Source organism: Coregonus lavaretus (assembly GCF_964263955.1).
Source record: "Coregonus lavaretus genome assembly, chromosome: 25".
NCBI classification, from domain to species: domain Eukaryota; kingdom Metazoa; phylum Chordata; class Actinopteri; order Salmoniformes; family Salmonidae; genus Coregonus; species Coregonus lavaretus.
This window is the reverse complement of record NC_140012.1, coordinates 23,806,984-23,825,779: the sequence shown is the minus strand read 5'-3', so window position 1 is coordinate 23,825,779 and position 18,796 is coordinate 23,806,984. Positions and strand designations below refer to the sequence as shown.

Genomic DNA, 18,796 nt, shown 5'->3' with positions numbered 1-18,796 from the left:
GATTCCATTGAGTGAGTGAGGCGGTCTACCGCGTTTACAATGTAGAGTGACACTTGGTGTCATTCCATTAGTGGTTGGTAGTGTTTTCACAGGATATTGAGGCACATCTATCTGCTAGTACAGATTAGTATGGCTTCTATTCTGGTGATCTGCCCACTAGTCATTGGCATTGCCATTGGACTAGGTGGGGCGGGTCTTTAACCGATGACGCGGTATATTGTGACGCCCGTAGGGGTTTTTAGTTGCAGTACTGCGGGACTCGGTTGCAGCCATTGCTAGGCCTGACCTTCTCGTTTCGATGGGAAGTGTTAGGCTCGGCAGGGAGTACATTTTGGAGCGCTACGCTCCGCCTTAAACCACTAGGAGCAGAGCTCCCCTATGGGGCGGAGCTCCACGATATAGAACGATTAGTTACCGGAGTGTAACTCCAGTTCTATGAGCGGAGCGGAGCCCCATAGGACTTAAGGCCCTGCCGACCCTTTCTAGTCTCGCTGAAGAAAAATATCTCGGGAGGCATCCCCTCTTATAGGGACACCTGTACTCCTATTGGCTGTAGGTGTGTGCATAATTTTGTCTCAGGCTGTTGCTGCCTTAGGGCAGAGGGTAAACCACTAGGAGCAGAGCTCCCCTATGGGGCTCCGCTCCACTCATAGAACTGGAGTTACACTCCGGTAACTAATCGTTTTTAGTTGATCGTTCGCCAATAGGGGTTCCTGCTTGCTCTGGGCATAACTTACTCAAATGAACGAAATGAGTCGAACGATTTGTTCATTTGACTAAACATGTGTTGTTTTGTGTTGTAATAGGCAGCTCTACATTCCTAGTAGTCCTAATCATAGAATAAGTAACCCAATGGGCACAGGCGTGAATTCAACGTCTATTCTACGTTGGTTCAACGTCATTTCATTGAAATTACGTGGAAACAATGTTGATTCAACCAGTGTGTGCCCAGTGGGAACATATCATATGTGCTGTGGTTCACTGAATGTGAACATCCATGAGCTCTGATCAGAAATATTGTTGAAAAACAACATATAAACTGAATGAGAGCGGTAAGATAAGATGCTGATCTATTCACTGCGAGTGAAAACATTTAAGAGAGCAGGGTTTCCCAAACTCTGTCCTGGGGCCGCCCCTGGGTGCACCTTTTGATTTTTGCCCTAGCACTACTCAGCTGATTCAAATAAGTTTGGGAAACCCTGTCCTAGAGGGTTGTCTCTCTCCCTCCCTGTCTCACACACACACACAGAGAGAAAAAATGCAAAATTCCAGCCATACAACTACCTTAACCAACAGAGGCAATTGTCTATATTCATTGAAATGTCTGTTTATTTTACAACCTATTTTGACTGAATAGCACTCATTTCTGCAATACAGAAGAAGAAAAAACACCATACATTTCCATACTGTAGACCGGAGGAGGGTAGTGATGATAGTATATTATATGAGTTATTGAGATTGTTTGGCTTGTGTGTGTGTATTCTGTCTACGGGGTTCATGGCTAGAAAGGATTCAGCTTTTGTCAAATTAACATCAAAAGTAGATTTCCCCCCCCTTAATTTTAACTAACCCTAACCCTTTTCCTAACCTTAACCTAATTCTCCTAACCTGCTGCATAAATTGTAACTTGCAACGAAAAGTCCAATCTGACAAAAGCTGGATCCCATCTAGCCCTGACCTGTCTGGGGGGGGGAGTATTATATCTAACAGACATGGGAGCGGGCTTTATATCTAACAGACATGGGAGTCCATGGCATAATGTCTCCCATTGCAAAGCAGAAAACACCACAACAGACTCAGAAAGCTGCTGCACTTTATCACTCAACTTTAATGCAGTTGGATTCGATGTTTCAATGTGGTCTATAAAAACAATTTAATTACAGAAAAATTCATAAAATGTGTAATTCCCTGCTCAAATGTTTCTAGGCAGAGTTAGCTAGTATGTTTGAGAGAGTTCCCATACACTGCTAAGCAATGGGTTTTAAGTGTCTATCTTTGACACATGGGTTCACTTCTGTGGTAAAGACACAATGAAAAACACAAGGGCTAGGATTTTAACATGTAAGATTACAAGAAAGGGCGCAAAAAAATACACAGGACAGTGCGAAAGAGTCTGGTAGTATAATCAACACTGTTCTCTATGAGGAGGCTGCAAAAAACATATTTTAATGCACATCCAAGCTTTCCGAGAGGAAAAATACAATCACTCAAATATTTTAAGCTTTGACCTGTGTAGTATTATTATTACTCGGTGGTGGTGGGATGTTGTTACAAAGAGGTACAGCACACACATATATATATATATATATATATAGACAAGTCAATTTGCCTTGTATTAACCAGCAAGTGTATTCTATTCTTTGTGTTTTTGAGAATCTACAACAAAATTAACAAAACATATGGTATGATGTGTGTGGATAGAGCAGAAAGGACAAAGCAGCCACTTGATCACACAATCACTAAAGCAGATAGCTTGTGCAGCATACAACAGATACAGTGCTAGACTAGTGCAACTCAGAGACAAGGTGAGTGACTACAGAACGGACTGACAGAGACTTCAAGCCTCACCAATCAGTTTGAACAGCTGTGATAACAGGAGGAGCTGCAGTTGGCAGTGTGTTAGGTTACCGTTCTGCTCAAAGTAGAGCATGTTGGTTTGTATGTGTGACACTCAACGGTAAGCTTCCCTTTGTATAAAGTATCTGTGAGCCAACATTCATGCCTGACTGACAGTTACTTATCGGTCTACCACAGCAGCTCACAGTACCATAAACAACTGTACAGTAGTACCCGTTTTGTGTGTATGCACTCCTGCTATCTGTACTGCAAGGTTTGACATGTGTTTCTTACATATGAAAAGTTATGTGGTTCGTGTTTGACTTGTCTATACAGTGCGGGGCAGTGGATGTCACATGCAGCGGTTGATGATTGTACTGGACCGGAATCATCATATTGGAGGGGTGTGGCTTTTATTCTTTACAACGGCTCAAAACTCTTTAAATGGCTTCCTCTCCTCTGCTCCTTTCCCTGATCACTGATTGGTTAAACGGAGTGGATAGAGTCATCATTAATTTACTTTCACCTTACAGATCAGTGGTAACAAACATAAGGAGCGGGAGGAAGCCATTCAAGACTATTGAGACATCCCATATCTTTAAAACACAGCAAACCTGCCCCCTCTCTGCCTGACCCATGTCCCCTTTCCTCTCAACCCCTCCCCCTGTATCCGTAGCTCTTCTTCCCTCTCTTTCTCAAGTTACTGGAGCTCCTTCATCCTGTTGAGGGCCGAGCCGGCCTGAAACCATTCGATCTGTGTCTCGTTGAAGGTGTGGTTCAGCTGGAACTCATCTTTGGTGCCGTCACTGTGCTTCACTACCGTAGACAGGGGCTGGAGGGACAGGGATTCACCGTTAGATATACATACATGGTGGATTAGTGAAAAACTATATGAACCTTAGCTATCTGGAAACTAAGTCCCAGCCCCTACACTGGAGGTGGGCGATTCTGATCCTGGACAGTCTTTCATTTAGACCATGATTAGTTAAATACGGTTTGTTCATGATGAGCTGGAACAAAAACCTACAGATTGGTTTAAGTGCCACTCACCTTTCCTGGGGCGAAGGTTGCAAGTCCTTTGATGGAGATCTTGTCGTCTGGGCGGATCTTGTCGTAGTCAGCAGGGTTCTGGAAGGTCAGGGGCAGCATTCCCTGTTTCTTCAGATTCGTCTCTGCAGTGAGGAGCAAAGAAAAAAGGTTAGTTGGGTGGATGTTGAAAATGAAGTTGGTGAGGGAAGCAACGCATGCGCATACACAATCTGTCACTTTTGGCCTGTACATAAGTTACCGTGGATCCTGGCGAAGCTCTTGACAATGATGCATCTTCCTCCCAGGTGTCTGGGCTCCAGGGCCGCATGCTCTCTGCTGGATCCCTCACCGTAGTTGTCATCTCCCACAACCACCCACGACAGACCGTTGGCCTGGGACAGAGGAGGAAGGTGAGGAGAGTAAAAGGAAACTTAAAATCCCTAATCAATTGCAGTTTCTTACACTGATGGCCAAATGCTTAAATCGATATCAAGCACTCTTAGAAAAATCTATAAAAAGGGCTGAATCTTAACTAGAGACACAAACAACAGACTTTCAAAGGGAAATTTGAGCAAAAAGTACCCTGGTTGATCTCAAGTGAGGATGTGGTTTGAGATAGGGGTCAAGGGTCATTTTCATCATCTGGGGCGCTTACCTTGTAATGGCGGGCGACATCAGGCACACCGCCGTACTCTCCCGTCAGCTGGTTCTTGATCTTGTTGACGCCGTCGTTCTCGATGTTGACTGCTCCAATTAGCATGTTGTTGGAGATGTTGTCAAGGTGACCACGGAACTTGAGCCAGGGACCAGCGGCGCTGATGTGGTCTGTGGTGCATTTCCCCTTTACCTGGAGAGAGAGCGCAAATTGTGGAATGGGAAAAGGAGAAGAGTAAGGTTGACTGGAAATGATCCTTCAATGAGTCTTCAGTTACAAAATACATTTCTATCTGAACGTTCTGTAACGTTGCACCCTCCTGAACAGACCCCAGTTTGTCCTTTGACCCCTGACCTTGATGAGGACTTGCAGGTCCTCCAGGTCACCTCCGGCCCACTTGTCGAAGGGCTCCAGCAGCTGCAGCCGGGTGCTGGTGGGGCTGACGTCCACCCTCAGCTTGGAGCCACCCTCGGCAGGGGGGTGCTGGTAGGTGTCCTGACCGGGGTCAAAATCCAACTTGGGAAGCTCGTCTGCACTGGGGGGCTCCAGCTTGAACTTCTCTCCGTTGGCGGCAGTGAGGTAATCAACCTCAGGGTTGAAATCCAGGGTTCCTGCAATGGCCAGGGCTGTGACGATCTGGAGGAGGAGAGGACAAGGGAGAGAGGTGTGTGTGTGTACCAGTGTGCAAGTGTATAATATTTCTATGCGAGTGAGAAAAGAGAGAAAGAGTCAGCAAAGCTGGGTGTATTCAGCGTCCTAACAGTACCTCAGGGGAGGCGACAAAGGCGTGTGTGGCTGGGTTGGCGTCGTTCCTGGCGGTGAAGTTCCTGTTGTAAGATGTGACGATGGTGTTCTTCTCTCCCTTCTTCACATCACGCCTGAACAGAAACATCAACTTAACACTTTGTCCCAAATGGCACCCTATTCCCTATATAGTGCACTACTTTTGACCAAAGCCCTATGGGCCATGGTCAAAAGCAGTGCACTACATAGGGAATAGGATGCCATTTGATACACAGACAGTATCTTCAGACATTTTGAATAGGAGATTTAAGCCCAAATGAATAACAGAATGAACATGAATAGGGCTGTGGCAGTCATGAAATGTGTCAGCTGGTTGTCATGCAAAAGACTGCCCGTCTCACGGTAATTGACGTTAATTAACATAAACACGTTTAGCATCGCCAGGCCTCCACACATAAAAGCTGCTGATGCGCGCCTTTGGAACATGTACATACAAAATTAAATAATAATAATAATAATCTTGGTCGACCGAGAGTAGTCTGTTCTTTTGACCAATCAATTGGTAAAAAAATTTAAAAGGTGTAATTTTCATAGACACATCCTATGTGTTTTAATCAAATCAGCTATATGCACTGAGCTTGTCTGATGCTTTAAGTGCACTGTTTGATGAAATAATTAAAAAGACACACGACTAGAGCTATTCCGACCGCAGTTGATTTGATTATGCTGGGCAGGCTCAGACTTGCTGCGCTGTGTCTAGCACCTGTTGTCTCTCCCCCTTGCTGCAGCGACCACCACAAAACATCAACAGTGTTTATTACGCTGTCCATGTAGCTGAACCAGCAAAATAATTACAGCCATTTCTGACTGAAAAGTTGTTACCGAAATCCCTCACTTGTTTAGGAAAAAAACATTCCCTACTCCCTCAACCCTTGCTCTCTTTACGTGACACATGTACAGTGAGGGAAAAAAGTATTTGATCCCCTGCTGATTTTGTACGTTTGCCCACTGACAAAGAAATGGTCAGTCTATAATTTTAATGGTAGGTTTATTTGAACAGTGAGAGACAGAATAACAACAACAAAATCCAGAAAAACGCATGTCAAAAATGTTATAAATTGATTTGCATTTTAATGAGGGAAATAAGTATTTGACCCCCTCTCAATCAGAAAGATTTCTGGCTCCCAGGTGTCTTTTATACAGGTAACGAGCTGAGATTAGGAGCACACTCTTAAAGGGAGTGCTCCTAATCTCAGTTTGTTACCTGTATAAAAGACACCTGTCCACAGAAGCAATCAATCAGATTCCAAACTCTCCACCATGGCCAAGACCAAAGAGCTCTCCAAGGATGTCAGGGACAAGATTGTAGACCTACACAAGGCTGGAATGGGATACAAGGCCATTGTCAAGCAGCTTGGTGAGAAGGTGACAACAGTTGGTGCGATTATTCGCAAATGGAATAAACACAAAATAACTGTTAATCTCCCTCGGCCTGCGGCTCCATGCAAGATCTCACCTCGTGGAGTTGCAATGATCATGAGAACGGTGAGGAATCAGCCCAGAACTACACGGGAGGATCTTGTCAATGATCTCAAGGCAGCTGGGACCATAGTCACCAAGAAAACAATTGGTAACATACTACGCCGTGAAGGACTTCAATCCTGCAGCGCCCGCAAGGTCCCCCTGCTCAAGAAAGCACATATACAGGCCCGTCTGAAGTTTGCCAATGAACATCTGAATGATTCAGAGGAGAACTGGGTGAAAGTGTTGTGGTCAGATGAGACCAAAATCAAGGTCTTTGGCATCAACTCATCTCGCCGTGTTTGGAGGAGAAGGAATGCTGCCTATGACCCCAAGAACACCATCCCCACCGTCAAACATGGAGGTGGAAACATTATGCTTTGGGGGTGTTTTTCTGCTAAGGGGACAGGACAACTTCACCGCATCAAAGGGACAATGGACAGGGCCATGTACTGTCAAATCTTGGGTGAGAACCTCCTTCCCTCAGCCAGGGCATTGAAAATGGGTCGTGGATGGGTATTCCAGCATGACAATGACCCAAAACACACGGCCAAGGCAACAAAGGAGTGGCTCAAGAAGAAGCACATTAAGGTCCTGGAGTGGCCTAGTCAGTCTCCAGAACTTAATCCCATAGAAAATCTGTGGAGGGAGCTGAAGGTTCGAGTTGCCAAAAGTCAGCCTCGAAACCTTAATGACTTGGAGAAGATCTGCAAAGAGGAGTGGGACAAAATCCCTCCTGAGATGTGTGCAAACCTGGTGGCCAACTACAAGAAACGTCTGACCTCTGTGATTGCCAACAAGGGTTTTGCCACCAAGTACTAAGTCATGTTTTGCAGAGGGGTCAAACACTTTTCCCCTCATTAAAATGCAAATCAATTTATAACATTTTTGACATGCGTTTTTCTGGATTTTTTTGTTGTTATTCTGTCTCTCACTGTTCAAATAAACCTACCATTAAAATTATAGACTGACCATTTCATTTCATTACATACACTTAGGTTGGAGTCATTAAAACTTGTTTTTCAACCACTCCACAAATTTCTTGTTAACAAACTATAGTTTTGGCAAGTTGGTTAAGACATCTACTTTGTGCATGACACAAGTAACCTTTCCAACAATTGTTTACAGACAGATTATTTCACTTATAATTCACTGTATCACAATTCCAGTGGGTCAGAAGTTTACATACAGTGGGGAAAAAAAGTATTTAGTCTGCCACCAATTGTGCAAGTTCTCCCACTTAAAAAGATGAGAGGCCCGTGGGGTCAAAATGATCACAAGAACGGTGAGCAAAAATCCCAGAACCACACTGGGGGACCTAGTGAATGACCTGCAGAGAGCTGGGACCAAAGTAACAAAGCCTACCATCAGTAACACACTACGCCGCCAGGGACTCAAATCCTGCAGTGCAAGACGTGTCCCCCTGCTTAAGCCAGTACATGTCCAGGCCCGTCTGAAGTTTGCTAGAGTGCATTTGGATGATCCAGAAGAGGATTGGGAGAATGTCATTTGGTCAGATGAAACCAAAATATAACTTTTTGGTAAAAACTCAACTCGTCGTGTTTGGAGGACAGAGAATGCTGAGTTGCATCCAAAGAACACCATACCTACTGTGAAGCATGGGGGTGGAAACATCATGCTTTGGGGCTGTTTTTCTTCAAAGGGACCAGGACGACTGATCCGTGTAAAGGAAAGAATGAATGGGGCCATGTATCGTGAAATTTTGAGTGAAAACCTCCTTCCATCAGCAAGGGCATTGAAGATTAAACGTGGCTGGGTCTTTCAGCATGACAATGATCCCAAACACACCGCCCGGGCAACGAAGGAGTGGCTTCGTAAGAAGCATTTCAAGGTCCTGGAGTGGCCTAGCCAATCTCCAGATCTCAACCCCATTGAAAATCTTTGGAGGAAGTTGAAAGTCTGTGTTGCCCAGCGACAGCCCCAAAACATCACTGCTCTAGAGGAGATCTGCATGGAGGAATGGGCCAAAATACCAGCAACAGTGTGTGAAAACCTTGTGAAGACTTACAGAAAACGTTTGACCTGTGTCATTGCCAACAAAGGGTATATAACAAAGTATTGAGAAACTTTTGTTATTGACCAAATACTTATTTTCCACCATAATTTGCAAATAAATTCATTAACAATCCTACAATGTGATTTTCTGGAAAAAAATTCTCACTGTCGTCTGTCATAGTTGACGTGTACCTATGATGAAAATTACAGGCCTCTCTCATCTTTTTAAGTGGGAGAACTTGCACAATTGGTGGCTGACTAAATACTTTTTTTCCCCACTGTACACTAAGTTGACTGTGCCTTTAAACAGCTTGGAAAATTCCAGAAAATTATGTCATGGCTTTAGAAGCTTCTGATAGGCTAATTGACATCATTTGAGTCAATTGGAGGTGTACACCTGTGGATGTATTTCAAGGCCTACCTTCAAACTCAGTGCCTCTTTGCTTGACATCATGGGAAAATCAAAAGATATGAGCCAAGACTTCAGAAAAAAATGTGTACACCTCAACAAGTCTGGTTCATCCTTGGAAGCAATATCCAAACGCCTGAAGGTACCACGTTCATCTGTACAAACAATAGTACGCAAGAATAAACGCCATGGGACCACGCAGCTGTCACACCGCTCAGGAAGGAGACGCGTTGTCTCCTAGAGATGAACGTACTTTGGTGCGAAAAGTGCAAATCAATCCCAGAACAACAGCGTCTATATCCACAGTAAAACGAGTCCTATGCGCTATTGCTCCAAAACCACCATAAAAAAGCCAGACTACAGTTTGCAACTGCACATGGGAACAAAGATCATACTTTTTGGAGAAATGTCCTCTGGTCTGATGAAACAAAAATAGAACTGTTTGGCCATAATGACCATGGTTATGTTTGGAGGAAAAAGGGGAACGCTTGCAAGCCGAAGAACACCATCCCAACGGTGAAGCACGGGGGTGGCAGCATCATGCTGTGGGGGTGCTTTGCTGCAGGAGGGACTGGTGCACTTCACAAAATAGATGGCATCATGAGGAAGGAAAATTATGTGGATATATTGAAGCAACATCTCAAGACATCAGTCAGGAAGTTAAAGCTTGGTCGCAAATGGGTCTTCCAAATGGACAATGACCCCAAGCACACTCCCAAAGTTGTGGCAAAATGGCTTAAGGACAACAAAGTCAAGGTATTGGAGTGGCCATCACAAAGCCCTAACCTCAATCCTATAGAACATTTTGGGCAGAACTGAAAAAGCGTGTGCGAGCAAGGAGGCCTACAAACCTGACTGAGTTACACCAGCTTTGTCAGGAGGAATGGGCCAAAATTCACCCAACTTATTGTGGGAAGCTTGTGGAAGGCTACCCGAAACATTTGACCCAAAGTTAAACAATTTAAAGGCAATGCTACCAAATACTTATTGAGTGCATGTAAACTTCTGACCCACTGGGAATGTGATGAAAGAAATAAAAGCTTAAATAAAATCACTCTACTATTATTCTGACATTTCACATTCTTAAAATAAAGTGGTGATACTAACTGACCTAAGACGGGGAATTTGTACTAGGATTAAAATGTCAGGAATTGTGAAAAACTGAGTTTAAATGTATTTGGCTAAGGTGTATGTACACTTCCGACTTCAATTGTATGTTTTTCTGCCAAGTATATTATGCGGTAGGCTATGTATTGTATAAAGATACAATCATTATTTTAATTCAGGTTTTTTATTTTTGGGGGTCTTGGGCTCATATATAGGCCTATGCTTATGCATAAGCTCTAATATGCATATGGCTGTTTTGAATTAATCATCACCTTAGAAAACACTGTCCATTTCATTGGGTTAGCCTTTGAAACATACACAACGACCGTGTTTTCCACTCAGTTTCAACCTGTTGAACTTCAAATTGATCAATCACAGTGAGGTGAGTTTTAAAAGTGTTTGATGTGATTTTCGATTTAATTTGCATTGATGTCAGAGTGGTTAGAGGGACAGTAGAGCCCTGAGTGCCAGGCCATTAGCAACCTGATGATAGTTAATGAGTTGGCTACTACTAACACATGTACAGACTGCATAAAAGGAGATTACAGTGACTCAGCGGTCACATTGAATTTTAATGCAGTCATGACTCATGATTGCTGGTAATACAGTCCCCCCAAAAGCCCTTAACATGAATGAGTATGTCAACTCAGTATTACCTGTCCCACTGTCCAATGCAGGGTCCACAGGCATTGGCCAGGACCATTCCACCAACGTCACCGAGGATCTTGGACTACAGAACAACATACAGCTTCAGTTAGGAGCAGCTAGTAGTAGTAGTTCCTGCTGAAGATATCAACATCCAGAGTTTAAATTCCAAATTGGCTACTTATGATGCCCTTAAAATAGAGCGCAGAGCCAATGTTAACATCCTTGATTCTTAGGAGGATGTCAACAATATTCTACAACAGTTATCCTGTTGCCCTGATTTGTTAGGGGAGTGACCAGCACCCCAGACATCCCTGGTCATATCCCCTTCCCCTATCCTAGACATCTGCCCGTGCCCAGGGACTCACATATCCATCTCGCTCGATTGTGGCGCGGATCTGTTCAGACCCGGGGGTGATGGTGAATGCAGCCTTGCACTTCAGCCCTTTGTCCAGGGCCTGTTTGGCCACAGAGGCAGAGCGGCCCATGTCCTCATAACTGGAGTTGGTGCAGCTGCCAATCAGACCTGAGGGGAGGGGACAGAGAGCTTAACGAGCCACCTGCTGTATGTCTTTCTCAATAGAAAATCTATAGTTCAGTATATAAGGCTAAAGCCAGATATGTATAGTTTATAGATATTCATAATATACACTGCTCAAAAAAATAAAGGGAACACTTAAACAACACAATGTAACTCCAAGTTAATCACACTTCTGTGAAATCAAACTGTCCACTTAGGAAGCAACACTGATTGACAATAAATTTCACATTCTGTTGTGCAAATGGAATAGACAACAGGTGGAAATTATAGGCAATTAGCAAGACACCCCCAATAAAGGACTGGTTTTGCAGGTGGTGACCACAGACCACTTCTCAGTTCCTATGCTTCCTGGCTGATGTTTTAGTCACTTTTGAATGCTGGCGGTGCTTTCACTCTAGTGGTAGCATGAGACGGAGTCTACAACCCACACAAGTGGCTCAGGTAGTGCAGCTCATCCAGGATGGCACATCAATGCGAGCTGTGGCAAGAAGGTTTGCTGTGTCTGTCAGCGTAGTGTCCAGAGCATGGAGGCGCTACCAGGAGACAGGCCAGTACATCAGGAGACGTGGAGGAGGCCGTAGGAGGGCAACAACCCAGCAGCAGGACTGCTAGCCCCGCCTTTGTGCAAGGAGGAGCAGGAGGAGCACTGCCAGAGCCCTGCAAAATGACCTCCAGCAGGCCACAAATGTGCATGTGTCTGCTCAAACGGTCAGAAACAGACTCCATGAGGGTGGTATGAGGGCCCGACGTCCACAGGTGGGGGTTGTGCTTAGAGCCCAACACCGTGCAGGACGTTTGGCATTTGCCAGAGAACACCAAGATTGGCAAATTCGCCACTGGCGCCCTGTGCTCTTCACAGATGAAAGCAGGTTCACACTGAGCACATGTGACAGAGTCTGGAGACACTGTGGAGAACGTTCTGCTGCCTGCAACATCCTCCAGCATGACCGGTTTGGCGGTGGGTCAGTCATGGTGTGGGGTGGCATTTCTTTGGGGGGCCGCACAGCCCTCCATGTGCTCGCCAGAGGTAGCCTGACTGCCATTAGGTACCGAGATGAGATCCTCAGACCCCTTGTGAGACCATATGCTGGTGCGGTTGGCCCTGGGTTCCAAGACAATGCTAGACCTCATGTGGCTGGAGTGTGTCAGCAGTTCCTGCAAGAGGAAGGCATTGACGCTATGGACTGGCCCGCCCGTTCCCCAGACCTGAATCCAATTGAGCACATCTGGGACATCATGTCTCGCTCCATCCACTAACGCCACGTTGCACCACAGACTGTCCAGGAGTTGGCGGATGCTTTAGTCCAGGTCTGGGAGGAGATCCTTCAGGAGACCATCCGCCACCTCATCAGGAGCATGCCCAGGCATTGTAGGGAGGTCATACAGGCACGTGGAGGCCATACACACTACTGAGCCTCATTTTGACTTGTTTTAAGGACATTACATCAAAGTTGGATCAGCCTGTAGTGTGGTTTTCCACTTTAATTTTGAGGGTGAAATCCAGACCTCCATGGGTTGATACATTTGATTTCCATTGATCATTTTTGTGTGATTTTGTTGTCAGCACATTCAACTATGTAAAGAAAAAAGTATTTAATAAGATTATTTCATTCATTCAGATATAGGATGTGTTATTTTAGTGTTCCCTTAAATAGCTATTTAAGGTCTAAACAGAGAGATGGCTGTGATGGCCAGCTGTGATGTCAAAAGGATCTGAAGGCTGCACTGACCCACTTTGACCTCCAGGGGCCAGCCATTTTTCACTGCAGTGGCCCCGATGTCTGCCATGGAGTGGGCCAGGTCGGGGGTGAAGGGCCCGTTGATGTGGGGCTTCAGCTAGGAGGGACAGAGAACGGTAGCATGTTTAGGTTGTGTGTGTGTGTGTGTGTGTGTGTGTGTGTGTGTGTGTGTGTGTGTGAGAGAGAGAGAAGAAAGAGCAGGGGAGGGCACTCACCTCATCTAGGTTGATCTCGACCATCGAGTCATACTCACAGCCCGTGTCAGGAACCAGCAGGTCAGCGTAATCGTCAGCCAGGGCAGCAATGTCTGAGATGAGAGGGAGGGCAACGGGTCGGATAAATGGATCAAACATCTCTTTGAAAGAAATGACAAACCTTCCAGGTGAGCGTCCAAAATGGCACCCTATTCCCTTTATAGTGTATTATATAGGGAATAGGGTGCCATTTGGGATGCAATCACAGAACTTCCAAACATATTCAGCACATAACCTGAGAGATCATTGCACATCACACACACACAGACGTGTTTGATGACATGAACTGACTGACCTCCACGACCAGTCTTCTCCAGGTAGGTCTTCATGCGGTGGTTGTAGGGGAACACAGAGGTAGTGGCTCCAATCTCAGCCCCCATGTTGCAGATAGTGGCCATTCCTAAAACACACAATAGGCTGTAGGTTACTACGGGCATTTCTACAACACAAAATGTACTACAATGTGGCTTGATAGTAAACACTTGATTGATGATTGTGCTCCTCACACCATACATAGAAAAACAGAAGTACAGTACATTAGACCAGAGATTAGCAGTGGTCAGCTGGTCACCATCCTAGATAGATTATGAACTGTCTTATTGACGGCATAACCCCTATGAAGTGTGCAGTAGTAAACAAGTCCTCCCTCTCTCTGACCTGTGCAGGAGATGGAGTCCACCCCAGGTCCATGGTACTCCACAATGGCTCCAGTACCTCCCTTCACTGTCAGAATCCCAGCTACCTTAAGGATCACATCCTTGGGGGATGTCCACCCTGACAGCTTGCCTGTCAGCTTCACCCCAATAACCTGACAGGGGACAGGAGGAGAACATGGTTAAGTGAAGTTTATGTAGTATCAGTTGTAGAAATGCATTATACCACTGTACTATATTACTGGGACTTCGGAAAAAGGTGTTTTAAATATAAACTGTGAATCACTTACCTTGGGACACTTGAGCTCCCAGGGGATGCCAGCCATGACATCAACAGCATCAGCCCCTCCCACTCCAATGCAGATGGAGCCCAGTCCGCCACCATTGGGTGTGTGAGAGTCTGTGCCAATCAGCAACACCCCTGGGTAGGCATAGTTCTCCAGGATGATCTGAATGGGTGAGATATAATAGTCAGATATGGTACTGCAAACAGATAGCTCTTCATTATAAATGTGCAATATCTTATGTGAACGTATAATGAAAATCTGGACATACATTCATACAATTTTTATAGGAATGTAATTCTATAAGGACATCTTGTCTATAATCAAGTGAGTGCATTACCAGCAACTTTTGTGCCTTCAAAAGTGTAATTTCAGAGTAGCCTTGTTACTGTACCTGATGGATTATGCCAGAGCCTGGTTTCCAGAAGCCCACTCCATATTTAGCTCCAGCACTGGCCAGAAAGTTATACACCTCCGCATTAATATCCTAAGGACCAAGAGAAAAGGACAAATATTATTACCGGTAGTTTATTCTCTAGTCCTGCCTCCATCCCCCAGGCCTGACGATTTTACATTTTAGTCATTTAGCAGACGCTCTTATCCAGAGTGACGTACATGAACAATTAGGGTTAAGTGCCTTGCTCAAGGGCACATCGGCAGATTGCTCACCTAGCCAGCTCTGGGATTTGAACCAGCGACCTTTCGGTTACTGGCCCAAAGCTCTTAACAGCTAGGCTACCTGCCTCCATCCCCCTGTCCAGGCCTTCCCTGATCAGGCCTGGAACTTCATGATTTTAGGGGCAAGGCCATTTGGCCTTCAAGGTGCCCAATCTGCTAGCGCACCAAGGTCATTAACCAAAATAGCCAATAAAATGCATTTGAAAACCAAAAAAACTCCAGCTATTCTGTTAAGAAAACATGTACATATATAATTTGCCTACATGTCAAAGTGTAGGTGATAGGCTATGTGTATTGGCTACAGCCTCTGTCCACACTGATGCTGACATGAGGGAGGCGCCAGAAAATGTAGCCAAACGTTAATGAGACTTTTAATGGAAAATATGTAGGATAATTCATATTAACGTCTAAAGGCTTGATTCTGTCAACATACGAGGCACTGTTCATTCAGATAGGAAAGGCCAGTGCCTGTTGCGCACCACAACATCACCCACCTTTCAATCTGAGCGGAGTCAGTCAGAATTTTGGAACCATAAACGTAATTGTTTAAAACCTGGACTTTTTATTTTATGAGGCATGTCTTACCTTACTTTAAAGTAGCCTAGTCAAATTCTGGCCATAGGAATGTTGAGGGAATTCTTTTATAAACCCTTCCTCATACCATTGAATCCAGTAGGCTATTTCTCTCATGTTCAACATTCTTTCATTGTCCAGCAGCCAAAGACACAATCCTAGTCATATTAACAGCCCATGCTCGTTGTTGCAGCTTTTGATCTTCCTTCTTTCTAAAGGATATTTTCATCTTCGTCACATTTTCCCGCTAATTGCATTTTGGAAGATTGGCACGTATAGCCTACTGCCGTTTGCACTTATACTGTGAGGAAATAGTTTATCACCATTTTAAAGCTAAACATTCTGATCTGTTGCATCAGCCAAACTGCTTTTAAACAGGTTTTTTATGTACAGTGGTTGTATGAATTTGGGATCCATCGTCCCACAACTGTCCCAGATACTGTTTGGAATATTTAAGCTGACCAATAGAGAAGGTATATTTTTGTACTATGGGGAATAGTAGATTGACATAGGCTAGTGTTGTCGCTGTTCGTTACTCATCTTGTTGACTGAGGAAAAGTAAACGTGGACAGTTCTAACTTATTCAATGTGCGCCTCGGAATTAGATAAGAATGATGCGCACCGTTGCATCCCCGATGTGTCGGTCTTCACTTGTAGCCTACTACAGAGCTGCGAGGCCTGTGATAAGGACCAGATCACGTGATGGACATTGGCCAATAAGAACTGAGATATCTGAGAGAGCCATGTGAGTGAAAGGTGCTTCGGAGCACAGCGATTGGCAGCTGGGAGATTATTATAGTCAGCCACTTTCACCGCAAGGCATGGATTTTATTAGGGGGCATTACGACCACACAAGGGGGCAGACGGCCATCGCTGTTGCCGGGAAATTCGAGGCCTGCCCCTGACTTCTCACCTTTGCCCTCGCCAGGTCCTTGGCTCCTCCGATCTGGGCCTCGATCAGATGATCGCAGTGGATGGTGGAGGGCACGGCCACCTGGGGCAGGCCACTGCTGATGAACTGCAGCATGGCCATCTGGGCTGTGGCGTCCTGCATGGCCACGCGGTCCGGATGCAGACGCAGGTACGTACGGCCCCTGGCGATGTCCTGCCCCACAGGGTCATCCAGATGGCCGTACACAATCTTTTCTGAGAGGGTGAGGGGACGGTTGAGTCTGAAAGGGAGGAGTGCAGAGTGTGCTGAGAGTGTAAATGGCTACAAATAGCTCTAATTGTACAGTTGACACTGAACATAAAAAGTCTGCGTTACAGTCCCATCATTGCCTTGGCAAGACATTGAAGTTGGCTAAGTCAGAAACAGACTGGCACCACACTAGAACAGGCCTTCCACCCTGTCCTGTAAGCTATCTCAATAAGCATGGCATGAAACAGGGACATGTTCTAGTGTAAACAGAGGGGCATACTGACCTCTTGCGCACGATGTTAACATTTTCATTGAGCTTCTCATAGTTCACGTAGTTGCTGGGCTCAAAGCGGCTCATTGACACTTTGGCCTTGGCATTGAAGGCTGCAGACACGTGCAAGCGCCGCACACCCTGGCCCAGGGCAAGCTGGGGACAGAGATAATTCAACATAAAAAGTGTACATCAAAATAATTTGGGCCTAGATTTAGATAGTACACCACCCAAAGAGCTATAATAATAATAATAATAATAATAATAATAATAATAATAATAATAAGCCATTTAGCAGACGCTTTTATCCAAAGCGACTTACAGTCATGTGCGCATACATTTTTACGTATGGGTGGTCCCAGGGATCGAACCCACTAACCTGGCGTTACAAGCGCCATGCTCTACCAATTGAGCTACAGAGGACCATGAGTAGTCAACTTGGATGAAAAAGAGTGCCTGCACCCGCAAATAAATAAATCATAAAAAGGGAAGGGTGGGTTTATTACAGAAAGTTATGCACAAGTGTGTATATAGAGAGCAGTATGTGGATGGGAGTGGCAAATAACCTCAACATTTTCTTGTTGAGCACATAGACTCATTCTAGCTCAAGGTGAAACAGCTCTTCCTGTGCCTCTAGATGGGAGCTGTGGAATTGTATGGAACCGGATGAGATCATATCATTGGCATAATGTGGGGTAAACAAGCATTTGAGAATGTATGCATGTGTGATTGCCAGCATACCAGTGTCAAATACGAGGACATCTGGAAAATTCTAATGTTTAGTCAATAATCAGCGCTAAATGAGTCCTTCAATGAAAATCCCTGAACCCTGTCATACAACTGACATCTACAACAGCTGAGACATACAGAAATCAACAGGTATTTTGTCTTTCCGTGTCACCAAATACGTACTGTCACTCAAAGGTATGGGGAGGAAACCAGATCTATGAACGTCAAACAGCTCTAAAAATGGCAAGATTTTTTTTTTTTAAACAAGACTTCAGCATAATGCCAATAAGTCAATTTTGACTTGAGATTTTTAAAAAACACAAAAGATCAGAAATAGTCAAGAATCGTATGACAAACTGCTTTCGAATGACACCTCTATTTAGGGACAGTATTCTGACCGTATTGTTTTCACTGGCCAGGCTGCGTCGTGCTTGCCAGCGCCCTGTGTGGTTGCTATGCGCCCTAACCTTGCGTTAACCTTGCAATCAATAAACGTGTCCTCGGTTGAAATGACATATAGAGCGCAATGACATCTTACAGTAGGCCACATTCTTCCAATTTTCAACATTACAAATGGCTTTAAAAAGCCATATATTTGTGTGGAAATGACAAACTTGAGTTCATGACGAAGCTTCGAGGCAACTGGACAAGATGACCTGAAAAGTCGGCAAGACTTTGATCGTACTCTCTCAGACAAACATCATATAAAGACATCAGGTCCACATCCAAAGTGCATTCACTTGTATTTGAGGGTGAATTCTCATACATCGATGGCACATAAATGCAATATAATGTGTGAAAAACTGTCACCTACCTGCAGCCGGGCAACGGTAAGACAGTAGGTCGCCATTTTGTTCACTGACAAAGATGTGTCGAGCAGATGTGACGTCAGATTTTGTAGCCATCAACGTCGCGTGTCTATGCAGGAAAATAGAAATAGAGGTTTTCTGGGTCCTACTCTAATTTTGAATTCAGAAATGTATATACAATATATTTTCTTAACTAATATAGGATATGGATGCCAAACATTAAACCCTGCTATTTTGTATTTAATATTTTGTATACGTAGCTGCAAGGACCCCGGAATTAATTATGTGGGGTTCATATTTAAAATTCTCCCTTTGAATTTAGCCAGATTAATTCACGAACATATCCATAGCCATAGTAATTTGAACTAACGTGAAATAATCTCAAATAATATGATCCGAAAAAGAAACTAAACGAAAATACGAAGTTGAAAGGTCACGTGTG

The 18,796-nt window shown here is 44.6% G+C and overlaps 1 protein-coding gene across 1 annotated transcript; it reads right to left on the bottom strand.

Annotated features, from left to right (window-relative positions):
• Positions 1 to 2,370: 2,370 nt before the first annotated feature.
• Positions 2,371 to 18,413, bottom strand: LOC311100809 (aconitate hydratase, mitochondrial-like). Its single transcript, XM_084141777.1, has 17 exons — positions 18,360 to 18,413; positions 16,830 to 16,972; positions 16,318 to 16,576; positions 14,548 to 14,640; positions 14,160 to 14,318; positions 13,874 to 14,024; positions 13,512 to 13,616; positions 13,178 to 13,269; positions 12,954 to 13,059; positions 11,051 to 11,208; positions 10,694 to 10,767; positions 5,007 to 5,118; positions 4,595 to 4,876; positions 4,241 to 4,432; positions 3,845 to 3,977; positions 3,607 to 3,728; positions 2,371 to 3,388 (listed from the first exon to the last, which is right to left on the bottom strand). The coding sequence occupies exons 1-17, from the start codon at positions 18,393 to 18,395 to the stop codon at positions 3,257 to 3,259; spliced, it is 2,349 nt and encodes a 782-aa protein (XP_083997903.1). The 5' UTR covers positions 18,396 to 18,413; the 3' UTR covers positions 2,371 to 3,256.
• Between the last annotated feature and the right edge of the window lie 383 nt (positions 18,414 to 18,796).

Excerpts from the sequence above, each read along its gene's own strand:
- LOC311100809 (XM_084141777.1), bottom strand. The coding sequence starts at position 18,395 with ATGGCGACCTACTGTCTTACCGTTGCCCGGCTGCAG. Across the intron at positions 16,973-18,359 it reads TTACCGTTGCCCGGCTGCAG|CTTGCCCTGGGCCAGGGTGT; the intron begins GTAGGTGACAGT and ends CTCTGTCCCCAG. Across the intron at positions 5,119-10,693 it reads TGCATTGGACAGTGGGACAG|GCGTGATGTGAAGAAGGGAG; the intron begins GTAATACTGAGT and ends GTTTCTGTTCAG.